Below are 19100 nucleotides of genomic sequence, written 5' to 3' on the forward strand. Positions count from 1 at the left end.
CTGAGGGGTAGGCTTATAAACTTGGGATTCTTCTTTCAGGCGATGGGCTAGCAACCTGTCACTATTTGAATCTCAATTCTATCTTAAAGCCAAATAGCTGAACGTAGCCTATCAGTCTTTTCGAGACTGTTGGCTCTGTCTACCTCGCAAGGGATATAGACGTGATTATATGTATGTATGTATGTATGTATTAATATATTTCGTTATTAAATGGCAGGTCTATATGTAGATGGCATGTCCAAATTTGCAGTTCATGATTTCCATTTCATGCGAATAATCCATTTGCTGGTGTCAATTTATTTGATAGGCTAGCAATTAGATTATTATGGCCTACTATTAGCCTAATATGTCGACTCGATGTGAGCAGTCCGTCACAGAGGTATATTGGCCAGAGATAAAATTATATGATTGCAAATTGTATTTGTTAATAAACTTGCTGATGTGAGCATTTAAAAAAATGTGTAGTGCCTGCTAACCTTTCCATTTATATTTAATTTGTTTTCAAGTCAAGTAGAACTAGATATAATACTATATGTAGTCAATACTAGTATTACAAAAGTCTAGACTTTTCCCTGGGTCTTTCTTTTACGTGTACTTTTTGACAAAAGGGCCTTTTTTAATGCTTGTTAGTATGATTTAAATCTTTTCCATCTATGTTTTCGTTTTGATTTTATTTCAAACATATAATAATCAATACCTTACAGATTTTATTATTAAGATCAAGGCGATGGGGTAGCAACTTACCACTTTTTAAATCTAAATTCTATCTGAATGTGTAATTTCATTTTTTAAAACTGTAGTCTTCTTTGTAAGGTCATTATATGTATTAATATAAATTTAGTTATGAAAGTCACATAGCCCCTTGGCCTACATACATGAACTATAGAATAATAACGTATCAAAATAAGCCGTATACACTCGACAAGGGTCCAAGTTATTATACTATAACGGTGCATAGTTAATCTATGCTTAATAACTACACTATGAGTGTGAGCAGGTGTTTAGACCCTCGGAACAATTAGGTTCGTATATGGCTTTATTCTGGAGCCCTTTGAGAAGGGACGGGAAGATAGCCTATTAGGATCTAAAGGAGAAGAATAAAGGATATTGTTATGATATAATACCGGGAGAATATATGGTACATTTTATCTTCTTCTGAAATCGTTATTTCAGATCTTACATACATACGTCATAATATCCCTTTCAGGGTAAACAGAGCCAACAATCACACAGAGAATTAAAGGCCAAGTTCAGCTGTGAGCTTAAAAATGGAATTGAGATTCAAATAGTGACAGGTTTCTAGCCCATCGCATTGAAGACGAATCCCAAGTTTATTAGCCTATCCCTAAGTCGCCTTTTACGACAGATCTTACATACGTATCGAATAATTTTATTGCAACTTTAAATATTATTAGGAACTGTTTAAATTTTACCTTCCAAATGATATCGTCTATAAATTTAAGACATATTTTAGAAAGCAATATAAAGAACAAAGGGAATTTCTATCTTTTTTAAAACAATTTTTTCGTGACCTATTTTCAAATGGATCTTGATATTATTGTTCTAATTTGGAGTCTTACTCTTGAGATTATTAGTTTTTTTTTTTCAAACCAAAGTACGAGATGAAGACTTAAAAAAAACACATGATCATGAACTCTACTGAAGATGTGGGCTTTTTCGTTGTGGGAAAGTTTTTTGTAAATCATAAATTATACTCCGTGTGCCGTGTGGCTCCCGGCACCAATAAAAAAGAATAGGACCACTCTATCCCATGGATGTCGTAAAAGGCGACTAAGGGATAGGTTTATAAACTTTGGATCCTTGTTTTAGGCGATGGGCAAGCAACCTGTCACTATATGAATCTCAATTCTATCGTTAGGCCAAATAGCTGAACGTGGTATATCAGTCTTTTCAAGACTGTTGGGTCTGTCTTCCCCGCAAGAGATATAGACGTGATTATATGTATGTATGTATAATATAATATAATATAAGTTTATTGCTCACCATAATCAATTACAGTTAAGTTAAATAGTATATTACAAAGTTTGAATATAGTATAATTATATTCAAACTTTGTAATGGCATCTACTCGATATCCCTGAAGTTTTACATGTACAATATAATGACTGGGGATAAACTTTTATAATTACCTCTCTCCTACCTCAATAATACAACGATCAGTATTATCTATACCTACCAACCCTATTCGATTCTAAATCGATTTCGCCAGATTCAAACGATTATTGTAACACGTCCATTGCTATTATACAGGGTGTTTATAAGATCCGGGTTAACGTAAAAGGTTGTAACTTGTAATAGGTAGGTTTTAATGTGAAACCCTACGTGTTACTGTGTTAAGGGCCGTTATTTTTAACTGTATATACGTTTGTGTAACAACTTATTTGGAGGAAAATGTTGGGGCGCGTTGCTTTATTTTCTTAAATGAGTTTTATTCGTACTAGCTTTTTATTGGTTTGTTTGCGGTGTTAGAAGAAGTACGAGAGGATTAAGCTAAGGAAATATATTTGACATTTATAGTAGAACATACAAACGAGTTACGCAAATGACTGACTTTTGTGTAAAGATATATGTTGCGGTCAACGATTGAGTCGAAGGTAATAGTTGTAATTTAAAACAAAAACAATGATGTAATTAATATCTATGGATGCAATACACAGATTTAGAGATATTATGTCCAATGGTTTATTTTTTTTTTATAAGGAAACATTTTTTATTTATTTTTTTTTAAATTCTCTGTCATATCTTAGTTAGCAAGATGCAAAAAAAAATGACATAGACAAACAAATTTAACAATCATGACAATTTACAATACCCCACTTTTAAATCGAGGGATAATAATAGGCTCACGAAAACAAAAAGAACAACTCTATTTGTCCGGATCATCAGTTACTCTAGTTCGAAAACTTTTGACACAAAACAAAATGGCGGCATTAAGTTAACTATGGACAAAGATATATTCGGTGAAAAAATCGTAGTTTTTCCTCAAAACGAGAGAACTATTGAGAAAAAAACATCGTGGAATTGGAAAGTTTTATCACTACTCCGCTCCTCAAAGCGTGGTTCCGTAATTAACCACTTTTTATGTCCATGTCGAGCAATATCCTCGCCATTTCTTATTGATCCGACATCGGGGATATCTGCTTGTTTACCCGCTCGCCGTTTTAATGCCTTATTATTTTCTTAGATTTTCTTTTTGCCTTTGCCAACCATCACTTTCTGCATTGTCTCCATATTTAATATTTTGTGTATAAGTCTATCTTATGCTTAATATTTTGCGTGAAAGTCTTACTGTATCATTTTCACGGTTAAACTGGATATATTTTAATTAAATTTTGTATAAATATATATATTATGTCTTTAACCTTTACCGGGGTGACAGAGCCAAAATTCTCTAAGATTTGAAAGCCATGGTCAGCTGCATGGCCTCAAATAATTTTGTAACTTTGAATGGGGAATTTCTACGGGAGCAAGGTCCTGGGAAATTCCATGGAGTAGTGGGATTTTCGCGAGAGTAGTATAATCATATTGCCTTTTGCTGTTGACTTCATAATAAAGAATCGAATAAAAAAAATACTCTTTTAAAATAATAACGGGTGTGTATGAGAGGAAAACATTATTTTTTATCCTAAATTTGTATTCTGGCAATATAAAAGTTAGTTTTATTACTACATCAAAGCATTGATATCCTCATTTGATTTGCCGTTGAAAATATCTTGTTTTTATCGGCCCCTTCTGTGACCGAATCTATTTATCTAGAAACATATTTCTTATTTTTCGTTAAAATAGATACATGTTGTATCTTTGATGTACCCTGCGTCTCTCTTAAAACCTCTGGAATAATGTCAAGAAATTGCACATATTTAAATATTGTTTAATTCCAGAAACTGTATTTTATCAAGTTTTTTTGTACAATAAAAAGTTTAAAAACAAACAAGGTATATTATACCGAAATCATCAAAGAAAATATTTTTACCAGTGAGGAACTTTAAATAAACCTAAAAATATTTTTTTCTTAATAATACACGTAAAAGTCGACTAAGGGTTCTTCTTTTAGGCGATGGGCTAGCAACCTGTCACTATTTGAATCTCAATTCTATCATTAAGCCAAACAACTGAACGTGGTTGAGGCGGGGTGACAGAGCCAAAAGTTTTTAAAATCATTATTTTCAAAACTGTTGACTGTGTAACCCCGCAAGGGCATATAGGCATGACTTATGTAAACAGAAACCGAGTCGGACGTGTCATAAAATTCATATCCTCATAATCCTTAGTAAAACATTCTTTTACATAGTCTTTTTTAATAACTCATGATGGAAATGAGCAATTTTCCTATTGTATATTAATCCCTCATTTGGCTTTCCCTCTTCGGCTTTATATTGCGTTCGATCCCTTGTATGTGGGATCAAGTACATCTTGGGCGGTAAAAGGATTTTGCCTTTTCTCGATTCAATGTAATGCGTTCCCCGGGTTAAGTAACGGTGAATATTTCCTCGTAATTTAGAATAACGTAATATTGGGTAATATTAGTGTTAGGAAAAGAAAAGTACTATATTTGGAAAAGTGAAAGAAAAAGAAATAATAAAAAGTATTCGCGTGATTTGAGAATAAACAAACATATAGACAGACATAAATAAAATTTGCGACATCTGTTGGTGTTGAAGTATTATATGAAACTTGGATCTGTGTAATGAACTCTAATGATCTTTAATAATCGATCTCACACATCATTTGTTCAACTGCCTACATAATTTGACACACAAAAATCAACATATTTTCCAAATCTATTGTCATTATGCTTTTTTAATATTTTATGCTTTTTTAATATTGTATCAATGAGGTCACACTGAATAGCTGATCTTAAATCAATCTCCATATCGATAACTTCCAACAGAGCCAGGTGGAAATTGGTGAAAGCCTAAGTTCAGCAGTGGTCGTCCTACAGCTGGTACATGATGATGATCATTGTACAAAAAAATAAATAAACATATGTATGACTGTGTACCGGGTTCCAACAGATAATTCATGTTGTACATTTTACGTGCATAAAGTATAAATAAATAATTCCATTCAAATAAATACTGAATTTGTTTCTTACGAAACTTTGCGATATACGATAAAATATAAAAAAAAACCCCACAACAATGTATTAAGCATGAAAATGTCAACATTCTCAAAATTAATAAGCAAACTAAAAAGAATCCGCCAAAGGCGCAAAAAAGGGCACAAAAATCAGCGCCATTTTTTTTATTCGCCACAAATAAAATAAACTGAATGCAATAGTCTACTGATGGGAGGTGATTTGGCAAGAAACAGAGTCCCGGGGAATATACAGGCGATTCAAACTATCAACCGGGTCGTTCCAACGAGATACGATGGTAAATGGATCTGAGGGGGAAAAAATAGTATATTTTCTGTGTATGTAAATCGGGATGTGTTCATTGTATGCTATTTACATTGTTCGGTTTTGGGTGCCAATGAACTTGGAATATTGACAGATAATTTTGAGACTTCCATGCAAGCAATATTATTCATGGAACGTTATTCCAAACAAATGCCAAAGTATGTATGCTTTATATTTTATTTTATACGTACTGTGCTAATCGCCTGCGCAACGATTGACATTTTGTTGTTGTGTGATCGTCTGTTGTGACGTGTGGTGGTACCAAATGTATGTAAAAGTGAAACTACTATGTGTCGTTTATTTGTGTACTGTTTTGATGAGGAGTATTAAGCTAGACATAAGTACCTGTTCTTTTCTCATAGTTTCTTCGAGATTTTCATATGAAAACTCAATATCAAGCGGCGCCATTTTTTACTATAATAACTTGGTAACCAAAGCTTTGCCAGTGATGTGCTAAATCTTCTCCCGATGCGCCGTCTATCGTAAAAATAAGAGTAGAGACTATTCGGAATAATTAAGCAACAGATTTCAAGCGCACCTTACCATCTAATCTTTGAGTCATAGCCTTAGCAAATTACTCTCATTAAGATCTCGTATCCCGACAAAATCAGACATCTGAAGCAATGTGGTAGTAGCTTTGATTATAAAATTTTTGACGTCAATGCTATCTCAAAAATCTCAAAAACTATTGAGCCAATAAAGATCACATTTGACAGGAATTTAGATTATGGAAAGTAGACGTTAGCGAATAAAGGATTTTCTGAAATTTCCACGGGAACAGTCGATATCGGGATTTTTCATTTTATGCGGGGAGAGCTGAACCAACGTTGAGAAATAAGAATTTCCAAACCAACCAGACGCCCACTTTAATATTAACACATCTTGGAATATAAAAGATATTTTAGTGGTTTCCAAAACGCGGAAACGATTACATGTACTTTCGACTGGGATAACGATCGTAATCCGAGATAAAAGTAAATATTTCTTTACATTCTCCGAAAGGTTATACGATTATGTTAAAAATATATTTCTTACTAGCTGTGCCTGCGACTTCGTCCGCGTGGAATAGTTATTTTGGGCATCATTGAACCCCTTAAGGATGCTCCTTCCCCGATTTTTTTCACATTTTTCATTACTTCTTCGCTCCTAATAGTTGCAGCTAGACGTTATATAGCCTAAAGCCTTCCTCGATAAATGGTCTATTCAACACAAAAATAATTTTTCAATTCGAACCAGTAGTTCTTGAGATTAGCGCATTTAAACTAACAAACAAACTCTTTAGTTTTATAATATTAGTATAGACTAGCTGTGCCTGCGACTTCGTCCGCGTGGAATAGTTATTTTGGGCATCATTGAAGCCCTCAAGGATGCTCCTTCCCCGATTTTTTTCACATTTTTTATTACTTCTTCGCTCCTAATAGTTGCAGCTAGACGTTATATAGCCTAAATCCTTCCTCGATAAATGGTCTATTCAACACAAAAAGAATTTTTCAATTCGAACCAGTAGTTCTTGAGATTAGCGCATTCAAACAAACAAACAAACTCTTCAGTTTTATAATATTAGTATAGATTAATCTAAGTGCCTATTTAAGGGAAAAAAAAATATTCTAATAGAATTATAACCAGAAATATGTACCTACAACTTACAAAAGAAAAAGAAATGAAAATAAAGTTGAAACGCCTGTGCAATACTATCTTATATACTATTAATACGTCGTCGGGTCTTCCCACACTCCCTTAGGGGAGTCGGAGCAGATTGGTCAGGGCTTTTGGCCTCTTCAATTGCATCATCGCTGCCTACGACAGTAGGCAGGTCGATGGGGCGGCCGTGGCGGCCTGGGTCTTTACGTCTTCATACACCCATCGGCGGCGGCGTCATCACTGGTCGACGACGTCTGCCGCAAAGCAGCGAGGGGAGGGTTTCACCCGACGGTCCGGAGGGCGGGCGTGGAGCGGCGCGATGCCGTGCAGGTGGCTGTGTGATGACGCGTCCGCCCTCTCGAACATCTAGGTTCTCCCACTTCAGGTTCCTGAGGATCGTCGAGTTCCTCACGTAGCGCAGGGTTGTTTCCGACGACTGCTCTGAGACTTTGGTTCTCTTGGGCTCTGAGTCTTCTCCTGTTGGTCTCAGAGCAGTATGCGTACCACGCCGGGGCCGCGTACGTGAGGCGGGATCTGACGTACGTTTGGTAGATCCCGAGCTTCGTCCTCAGGGGGAGGCTGGAGGAGAGAACTGCGTGAAGTCTTCCCCTGGCTGCCTTGGTCATGAAGCTTGCACTCGCCTCCCGCCCCTTTTATACCCTGCCGCCGCGAGACGCGGCGAGTGCGGCAACCGTTACGCAAAAATAATTCAATATTTACGCGCGATGGCTTGTTAGCGTATTTCATTTCATGTATAAGTTTGGTGTTTCTATACCGATTTCGATGTTTCTTTTTTTAATGAATAGGTATTTATATACATTTTTAAGAATTACGAATGAGTGTAAGTGTTATTGGTATTATAAACGTCAGAGTATAGAAATATAATCAGAAATCTCCGAACTGCTAAGCTATTAGGAATTACACCAGTTATTGTGAGTCAACCATAACAGATAGACTTATGCTGTCTTGGGATATTTTTTTAATAATTTTATTTAGAATATTTCCGTAATACATGGTTTCGCTGTAGCTTTAACCATTAAGGCTGCACACGCGACGGAAGCTTAAAAAATCAAGTAACTTCTCCCGTTTTCCCAACATTTACTTTCACTGCTCTGCTCCTTCTGATTGTAGCGTAATGAAAAGTATACTATAACCTGCTCAGGAGTATGAAGAATAACTGTACCAAGTTTCGTTAAAATCCGTCAAGTAGTTTTTGTTTCTATAAAGAACATACAGACAGACAGACAGACAGACAGACAGACAGACAGACAGACAGACAAAAATTTTACTGATTGCATTTTTGGCATCAGTATCGATCACTAATCACCCCCTGATAGTTATTTTGTAAATATATTCAATGTACAGAATTGACCTCTCTACAGATTTATTATAAGTATAGATTAATCTAAGTGCCTATTGAAATTAAAAAAAATATTCTAATACAATTGTAATTAGCGTATTTCATTTCATGTATAAGTTTGGTGTTTCTATACCGATTTCGATGTTTTTTTTTATTAAATAGGTATTTATATGAATTTTTAAGAATTACGAATGAGTGTGAGTGTTATTGGTATTATAAACGTCAGAGTAAAGAAATATAATCAGAAATCTCCGAACTGCTAAGCTATTAGGAATTACACGTGTTATTGTGAGTCAACCATAAAACATAGACTTATGCTGTCTTGGGATATTTTTTTAATAATTTTATTTAGAATATTTCCGTAATACATGGTTTCGCTGTAGCTTTAACCATTAAGGCTGCACACGCGACGGAAGCTTAAAAAATCAAGTAACTTCTCCCGTTTTCCCAACATTTACTTTCACTGCTCTGCTCCTACTGATTGTAGCGTAATGAAAAGTATACTATAACCTGCTCAGGAGTATGAAGAATAACTGTACCAAGTTTCGTTAAAATCCGTCAAGTAGTTTTTGTTTCTATAAAGAACATACAGACAGACAGACAGACAGACAGACAGACAGACAGACAGACAGACAAAAATTTTACTGATTGCATTTTTGGCATCAGTATCGATCACTAATCACCCCCTGATAGTTATTTTGAAAATATATTCAATGTACAGAATTGACCTCTCTACAGATTTATTATAAGTATAGATGTGCTTGAGGTCGACGTCGATTATTTGTTACGCTTTGTGATAGCGGGAGGCTGGGTGATAGAATGTTGCTATGAGTATAATTTCAAGAGTATTTTTTTATTTTGAGTACAGGCAAAAGGAAAATAAAGTAATGAATGTGGACGCGCTCAGGAGTATGCAAGAACTGTGGCTCGAAAAAAATTTTGTCTATCTTTGAAAGAGGAGTGTGTTTTTTAATTGTGTTTGTAAAATTTAGTTTCTGTTATGACCTATGTTATACTCGTAGTAACCAATTAATATTGGTATAATGGTTACTACCTACGTATAGTAAGTAGTAACCATTATACAAAGTCATAAGGGGGGGAAAATGTATACTAAAATTGTGAATGCTATAATAAGTCCTCAGTGTTACGTTATGTGCATTCCCACAACCTCTCTCTTCCTCATTATTGCTCATTCCCTTGCTTGCACCGACCCTTAGTTACGCCCTCCACTATAATGAATGATTGAGTATTGAGTATAGTACTTCTGGACCAGAAATCCGCCTTCGAATCTGTGCAGCACTAATATTCAGACATAGTTTTCAAAAAGTTGAGAGATTAGGTGGCCGAATCGGTAAGGTGCCGCCCGGTTAAAATGCGTTTAGCGCAAAAAAGGGCACAGGTTCGAATTTCACCCCGGCCAATGTACACATGACTGTTTTCGAGATGTTGTACATTAGTTTGACTACTAACCAATGCTCTTACGGTGAGGAAAAACACGGCATATTCAGGCAACTGGATCTGTAACCATGAACGATCCAATACGGGTTAGTTTCCCCTGCAAAGGATGCGGAGGTCAGACGGGAGTAGCTTCGTGTTAAAAACCTGACTCACCCAATCCGGGATCCATGGTCAAAAGAATACCCCGGGCACCTCTCCAGAGTGATAGTCCGAACCGGTACTAAAGCCATGAGGAAGAAGACAGTCTTTACAAAGATATAGGTTTCCCCTTTTGTCCCCAGGTCTCCAGGTCGACGTCTCAGCAGGTGGTACTCCGGGACGCGACCAGAGCACTGGCAGGAAGATACCGCTGCGAGGTATCAGCCGACGCACCGTCCTTCCACACGCAAGTCCGGTCCGCCTACATTCATGTCGTTGGTGAGTTGAGTTTTTATTATGTATAATAGATTGCTCAAATGAGAAACATTCATTTATTTCCGCTACCTCGAAGAGAAAATAAACAAACGGAGCAATTTCGGCTAGTTTTACAAGTTAACTAAACTTTCATAACACTAATTAGGTTTTATTGTAATGGGCTGAGGAACCCCATTGACGTGTGACCGTAATAAACTTAAACATTCTTTATCTTTTTATTAAAAGACTAAAAATATTTCAACTTTACAGTCTATATATATGTATATATGTATATATATATATCCTACTAATATTATAAATTGGAAATTTGTGAGTATATCAGGATGTCAGTATGGATGTTTGTTACTCTTTCACGCAAAAACTACTGAACCGATTACGATGAAATTTGGTATGTAGATAGCTGAAGACCCAAAATAACATATAGGCTACTTTTCATCCCGGAGTTCCCGCCGGATTGATAGGGTTTCCATGCGGACGAAGTCGCGGGCGGCCTCTAGTATATTATAGTTACACAAACGACTATAAAACGTCAAATAACAACGTTATCCCTGCAAATAGCTTGTTCGACAAAAAACGGAAAGCCATTGATTACATTGGATCTACAATTTCGTAGTTTACATTCAGCAGTCTTGCTATTTCAGTCCAATAATTGGCAGACTTTAATTTGATGAAAGCCAAACATAAGTTTAATATTTACAGTATTTACTTCGAACAAATAATTTCTGTATTTGTATTTATTTTGTATTGTCGACGAAATAAATTCGCCTTGATTGTATTAATTTTCATACAATAAATTTAATGGACATCATTGAAATGATTGAAATACATACGTTTTCCTATTTCGCAAACATTCGTCCGCGGCGTCATCCGCGTGATTAAATACCCTGGGTCTTTATTTGTACTCCACACTTTATATGTAAGCAAAATTCCATGGAGATCGGTTCAATGATGTTGGTATGTAAGACGGACAAACAGACACACTAAAATTTATAATATTAGTATAAAGTCTTCCTTCTTTAATTCAAGATTCATTAAATTTCTTTACATTAACGAGAAACCAGTATCTTTATAGCTCATTACTCCTAAGTGAAACCTGAAAACTGGTTACAAAGTTATACACGCCCATCAACTCCAAACTAACATAATAATAAACCGTATGCAAAAACTTGGCCGGCAGTAATGAGTCTGAATTTATGTCTGCTATATTTTTTCGGTCAGCCTTTTCGCATGCCGAATTTTTTATGGCCAAACTTATTGGGGATCGTGAATTGAAACATCCCATTCCTTTGAATATAGCTAATTCAGTGGCCTTCGTCGGCCATCTTATTTTTGCATCGGAAACTTTTGGGAGAAATATTGCCGTGTAAAAATTTGTGGCGGCCCGGCGTACATTCGAGTTGAAAGTTATCTTTGAGTGTGATGAAATTGAAAAGTTGCATCACCTTTAGCGTTTACCTACGGCTTCGTTCGTATGATAAAACTGCCTTTTTTATTCCAGGATTTATATTATCCTTTTTAAAAATTTCCGATTGTGCTTGCTTATTTTTCATTCAGCCTGTGTGAGGGCAGTAAAATGATAGATAAAACCTATTACATCGCACAAGCAAATATTTCACGGATTGGAGCATAAATACAACCTAATAAACTGTATCAATTACAAATTAACATCGTCGGAGCTGTAGTTATAGGCATAACATCTAGCGGAAGGCGGGAGATATTCCCTTTGGTGGCGGTCGAGCCCGAATCATCTCTCTCGCTACAAATATGAGATGAAAATTAAACAAAATAACCATGTACGTACATTCAACTTGTAATGGAAAATTTTAATGCAAATTCTTTTATTTGCTTATGTCAATATATTTACTGAAAATATAATTCGAGCAAATAACAGTACGACATTCAGACATATTTTTTATTTTATATACTTAAAAGTATTTGCTTTCGAAAATCAAGACATTTGTAAATATCTATTACGAGACTTAATTTATAGTTGTGTTTACTTAGTATTCTTAATAAATCAGGTGTTCATAATTGTTTGCTATTACGAGCAATATGAGATCACAAAGGGAAATAAGAGAAAATTTATTTCAGTAAGAGATTTTTTTTAATTCCAGTCAGGCGCAAAAATATATTAATTTTCGACTTAAATTTTTGCCAATCAAAAACTATAATTAAGACAATTATTTCTAAAAAGATAAAATATTTTTCTTCATGTTTGGTTTTACATATAAATACAATTACAAAAAATCACATCTCTTTGTGGTACATAGGTACACTAGGTTACATTATACCAGTGTATTAAATGGGTAGACATCATCTTTCCACTTGCCACGATCCTTAGATACTTTTTTCACTTCATCGACATTTGTTTTATATATATAAAAATAAAACAATCCAATCAAATTGTAGAATTTAAGGTACATTCTCAAACATTACTTACTTCTTGGGTAAAGCTTGTTTAATATTAATTCTAGGCCTGTAAAAGATAAGCCACAGCTTAACGCGCGCTTTCACAGTATTTCTTTATCCTCACTGAATTTACTGTACTATGAAGTCATAGACATATTATTTTATAGATAACAAAGTCATTTGGCGTTAGTCCCGTTTATATTTTCACCTTTTTAGACAAGAACCCAAGGTAGGTCTGTGACCACGATCCTGAAGCATACGAGCATATCACACGAAGCTTGTCCTATCCCTTTCAACTTTCATCCTAATCTATAGTGGATCATAGTTAAACACTCAATTACCTTTATATAAAGGTCGTCTTCTCTTGCTATCTACCACTAGCCAGGGGATCATCATCTCTGAAAGTGATTTTAATCAGTCGCGATGTATAATATACCTACAATTATAAATAATACAAGTGATAAAAGCGCACATGACGTGCCTTTACTTTATCTCGGACGTTTCGAATCATATTACAATGATCCGTGGTCAGTGAGCGACTGAAATGACCGAGATAAAATAAAGGTACGTTACATGCGCGTTTAATACCTGTGTTATTTATAAATACTATGTTTAAATGTCTTTTTTACCATTAAAACATTCACCGAAACGTGGCGAGACTTATGATTGGCCCGGTACCCTGTAACGGATTAAGATGTATTATATTATAAGTTATCTATTTTCGAATTAGTCATTGTAAACGGGCAAAATGGGGTTTTACTCTGAGCTTGATTAAAATTTAGGTAAAACCCATTCACAGAACATCCAGGAAATACTGGGTAAACGAGTTATCATTTACTCGTTATTTTCTCAACCGGTTTTACTAACATCATTAATTAAAATTTGTTAATTATATTATTGTTTTAACTGAATTCAAACAGGAGGAGGTTCTAAGTTCGACCGTATTTTTTAAAATATCATAGGATCAATTCTGTTGGTGATTTAATTGTTTTAAAGTAAGAAGGATGATTATTGATACAGGTTATTAATTCATTAAGAATATATTTTGTACAACATAAAAACTGAAAATATCCTTTGATAAAAAAAGGGGACACTTATCTCTTAAAGGAGCCCCTAAAAAATTAAGTGCTATACTAAACATACAAAAAACAGGAAATTATTTATGGCTATAAACATTAAAGTGAAATAAAACTAAGCAATCTTCATCAAATAGAGCACTAACTTAGAATAAGATGAAAGATTATTTGAATATTCTCCTCAGACTGAGATATAAGACTTCCTATAAATAATCCTCTGGTAGAATATTAAATTTCAATGCCCATAATCGGAGCTACATTTTGCCTCCGGCGCCACCCGCTTAGGAATTTGTTTTACCCAAGGATTAATCTTGGGCACTTTATGTATAAATTTGCGTCGGACTATGAGGGTTAAAATTTTAATGTAAAACATTTGGGATACTGGTTTGTATTTTGTTCTAATAGAACTTGGTGTTAAGAGAATATGTCTCAAAATTGGTTACCAAGTATTTATTTCAAAATTACTTTTTATGCCTCGCGTTCAGTTTGTCTTAGTTTGTCACTTTTGGATATGGTCATCATTTAAAAATTGTCGCAATTTGTCAGTTTTTCTCAATTTTTAACGAATTTTCGTACTATAGTTTTAAGCATCACTTTCACAACTGTTTATTCAATAATAAAAAAAAGGAAAATAATGAATAAGTTACGAATTTGACATTGTGACATTCTGCGGAAGTGACCTACTGGATCAGTGAAACTGATGATTATTAGCCGAGACAAATTACCGGGTATTGTACGATGATTAGCCACTAATAACACACATCAATTTAACTTGACTTACTTGAGTTGCATAATGAAAGAAATACAAAAATTCCTTCAAAAAAACTAAATAAACGTAATTATTCTATTAACACCTATATTTAGATAGATACAAAATAATATATTCAATATAAAAATATTGAAACGGGAAGAGTATAGCTTTATGAAGGTTCTATGACTAAGGAAATTTCAGCCGGGAATGAAATCGTCGGAAGATGTCTCTCTATAAAATTTTCGCTATTTTTAGCAGCTTTTACCCGCTCCGCTTTTTGCTAAATTCTTTACAACCTCAACTTTAGTGATGTTACATTAATAAATTATGGAATGAATTTTTTACAACCGGACTAATTAATGAATAAGAGAAATGTATGCCTGGATAAATTTTTGTTGATATTTTCTTTGTATTATTTTTTTAGTCCTTTTGTTGGAATATGCCGTGTGGTTCCCGGCACCATTACAAAAGAATAGGACCACTCCATCTCTTTCCCACGGATGTCGTAAGAGCCGACTAAGGGATAGACTTGGGATTCCTCTTTAATGTAAATCCCTGCCAATCTAAGGTCTGCCGCGCCGATGGATGCATGGCTAGGGGCGAGCCTAGTCTCGAGCGTGCCACTTCCGCCATGGGGTTGGGCGACCCCCAGGTAATGGCTAGCCTTACCCTGGCATGCGGGGCTCTGCTGGGGCGGACAAAATTTTTCCCTAGCGTCTCGTGGGAATCGCATGGATGCAAATTTTTTGAAAGAGCACCTAGATGGCGGCGATGGTGTCCGCACCCCATCACGTCTCGTTCCCGGCGGGAGCGGTATGCGGTCTGCTGAAAGCCGCTTTGCGACGATGAATGTAAGAGGAGGAATGAAGGATAAGATTGAGGAAGTATGCCAGATGATGGATGAAAGACGTTTGGATGTGTTGTGCGTGAATGAAACGAAGCGGAAAGGATGCGACGCGACGCAGCACGGCCCTTACACGGCGTATTGGTCTGGAATTTCCAGTACCAGCCGAGGCTGTCAAGGGGTCGGTCTAATTCTTTCTGCACGAATGGCTGAGTGCGTGAATGAGTATGAGTGTGTCAGCCCTCGTCTTCTATGGATTAGGCTGAAAGTTGGAATCACTCGGATCTTCGTTCTAGGTGTTTATGCACCTTGGGATGTGGGTTCGAGGGGTACAACATCAGCAAAAAGCGAAAACGAGGAGTTCTGGAATAGTGTAAGAGAAGTATTGAAAGTTACCAAGCCAAATGAGAAGATTATTATGTTAGGTGATTTTAATGGATGGGTGGGTGTAAAGCGTGATGGATATGAAAAGGTGCTTGGTGCGTTTGGTGACGAAAAGGTGAATGATAATGGAAGAAGTGTATTAGAAATTTGTCTAGAGTGGGATCTTTTTGTGTCGAACTCAATGTTTCAACATAAAGAGATCCACACCTACACAAGAGTGGAAGGTATTTTAAAAAGTATGATAGACTTTGTGATTGTAGATGAAAGATTGAAGAACAAAGTGCTGGATACCCGTGCATATCGCGGTGCTGGCATTGACTCGGACCATTTACTGGTGATATCCCGGATAAGGGGTATCTTCAATCGCTGGCGGCACAGGGTAAGGGAGCAAACCAGCGCTTTGGAAAGAGTAAAAGTAGAAAATTTGCAAGATATGGATGTAGGTAAGAAGTATATTAATAGACTGAAGGATGAATTTGAAGATTTAGAGGAAATGAGCGATATTGAAGATGGATGGAAGGAATTTAAAGAAAGAATTGTGAAAGTAGCTGTTGAAGTGTGTGGTGTAAGTAGAAGAAGGAAAGGAAAAAATCACAAAAATGCGTGGATGAGTAAAGATGTGCAAGAACTTGTGCGATTAAAGAAGAAAGCATGGCTGGATTTGTTAGCAGCAAAAGCTAACTTAAGAATGCAAGAGGTTATAGATGAAGATGTGAATGAAGCACGTAAGGAATATAAGAAAATGAAAGATTTGGTTAAGAAAGCTGTGATTAGAAAGAAAGAAGAGTATAAAGAGGATTTTGATAAAAGGCTATCAGAAGACTTTCAGTCAAATCTGAAAGTATTCTGGAAATCCGTAAGGTCAGCCCGAGGAAATACTATAACCAGAGAGCTGACTAGGATCAGATGCCAGGATGGTAGCGTTGTGAAAGGAGAAGAATGTGTACTAAAGATATGGAAGGACTATTTTGAAAGTTTATTTGAAAAAAAGGAAGGAAATAAGAAAGATTTCTGCTATAGCGAAGAAAAAGAGAATGAGATGGAAGGCGAAATTGAAATGTTCGAAATTGTGGAAGCACTTAAGAGTATGAAAGCGGGAAAGGCTGCTGGGTGTGATAGAGTGTCGGTCGAGATGCTTAAAGCAGGAAAAGGCGTAGTAGCTAGTCAGTTGTACTGCCTTTTCAATTTGTGTTGGAGAAGCGGCCGAGTACCAAAAGATTGGTGTAAGGCTGTTATCGTGCCACTTTACAAAGGAAAAGGGTCACAGCTGGACTGCAAAAATTATCGTGGTATAAGCCTGCTTAGCGTCGTCGGCAAATTGTATGCTAAGGTATTGATTAATAGAGTCAGGAATGAAACTGATGACAAAATATGGGATGCTCAAGCGGGATTTCGAAAGGGAATGGGATGTACTGATCAGGTCTTTTCCTTGCGGTGCATAGCCGAAAAGTTTTTGGCCAAGAGTCAAAAAGTCTATTGCACATTCGTAGATCTGGAAAAGGCCTATGACAGAGTTGAGAGGAATGAATTGTGGTCAGCACTTTCTATGCATGGGGTGAGCAGTCTCTTAATACGAGCACTGAAATCCTTATATGAGGATTCGAGTGCTTGTGTCAGGATAAACGGAGCGCACACTGAGTGGTTTAAGATTGAGAAAGGCGTTAGGCAAGGATGTGTTGCGTCACCGTGGCTGTTCAACCTATTTATGGATAGCTGTTTGACAGATTTGAAAGAGTCTAAAAGTGGATTAAGGATGAATGAGTTACTCGTCAAATGTCTGCTCTATGCCGACGATCAGGTTATACTGGCGTCATCAGCGGAGGAGTTACAGGAGATGGTAAACTGTATGCATGAAGCTTTAAAAGAGAAAGGAATGAAAGTGAACGTAAGTAAAACTAAAACACTGGTTTTTGAAATGGAGAAAGAAATGACAGCATGTAATATTTTGATTGGAGGAGAAAAAGTGGAGCAAGTGAAAGAGTTTGTATATCTAGGATCAAAGTTTACATCAGATGGCAAGTATGATAGTGATATTGAAAGGAGAGTGAACGCGGGGAACATGGTGAATGGAGCTTTGCATGCCTTTATGAGCAGTCAGAAACTATCCAAAAAGGCTCGACTGGCTGTGCACAGGGGCGTGTTGGTCCCGACATTAATGTATGGGAGTGAAAGTTGGGTATGGCAAAAGAAGCATGAAAGCAGAATAAATGCAGTGGAAATGAGAGCGTTAAGGAGTATGATGGGTGTGAAATTGAGTGACAGGATAAGGAATAGCGTGATAAGGGAATGTTGTGATGTGAAAGAAGATGTAGTTACAGGAATAGAAAAGGGTATGTTAAGATGGTTCGGTCATGTGGAGAGGATGAATGAAAGCAGGTTGACTAAGCAGATATACAAGGAGAGTGTGGAGGGAAAGGTCGGAGTGGGAAGACCTAGACGAACGTATCTTGATCAAATTAAGGACGTCCTGGTAAAGGGTCAGGTCAAAAGTACCCGAAACCGCCGAGCTTGTATGAAGAGAGTTATGAATGTGGACGAAGCGAAAGAAGTATGCAGAGATCGTGGCAAGTGGAAAGAGGTAGTCTCTGCCTACCCCTCCGGGAAAGAGGCGTGATTTTATGTATGTATGTATGTATGTTGGAATATCTGGTATTACCATATGGGAGATATAATCTCAAACTTTATTCGCATAAAGTTTAATTAGAAGATGGATACTGTAAATCTTTACATATATTTATAATAATTCTTATTTTCTTTACCTGCCAATGATTTTCTTATTAAAAATGCAATAATTTTAATAGAAAGCAACATTACATAGAATATCACAGGATATATATATATATATATAAACTTCACTTAAACTTCTTTTTTTAATCCAATGTATGTATGATTTCTTTACTTCTAAGCTATCGAAATCCAGGCTTTATTCTAACCGGACATGAACAAGCAAAACAAGCTAAAAGTAAGCGAACTAAGCCGCTTGCCCATGAACTGCTCACAATTGAGACAGCTTGTTTGCCAGCACTCGGGTTGCGGTGTGGTATGTAGCTGCCTCTGCATTATAACTTTTTCATAGACAAAGGAAAATTTTTTTGTACAAAACGAAGCTTGTTTGCTAGTGCAAGCATTCGAACTGCATTTAGTGTGTGGCATGTCTTTCTAATTACCTTTACTATTTGACATAAGTTCGCAAAACTAACGTACATTTTACATGAACTTTTTTTATTAAAAAGGTACTAATAGTTTACAAAAATCGGAATCTTGATTTATGTATATGTATATTTGAACACGTTGTATTGAAACTTTTTAAAATCTCAAAAATAGAACTTATAAAAATAGCA

The 19100-nt window shown here is 36.1% G+C and overlaps 1 protein-coding gene across 1 annotated transcript in view; it reads left to right on the forward strand.

The window, feature by feature from the left end:
• The window catches only part of LOC106130169 (uncharacterized), a 147950-nt gene that overhangs the window by 42307 nt on the left and 86543 nt on the right, over nt 1-19100 (forward strand). Inside the window, exon 3 of the mRNA XM_013328944.2 lies at nt 10163-10298. Coding sequence (XP_013184398.2) covers nt 10163-10298 — 136 coding nt within the window. The remainder of the gene's footprint in view (nt 1-10162; nt 10299-19100) is intronic.

Source organism: Amyelois transitella, chromosome 7, assembly GCF_032362555.1.
Source record: "Amyelois transitella isolate CPQ chromosome 7, ilAmyTran1.1, whole genome shotgun sequence".
NCBI lineage: Eukaryota > Metazoa > Arthropoda > Insecta > Lepidoptera > Pyralidae > Amyelois > Amyelois transitella.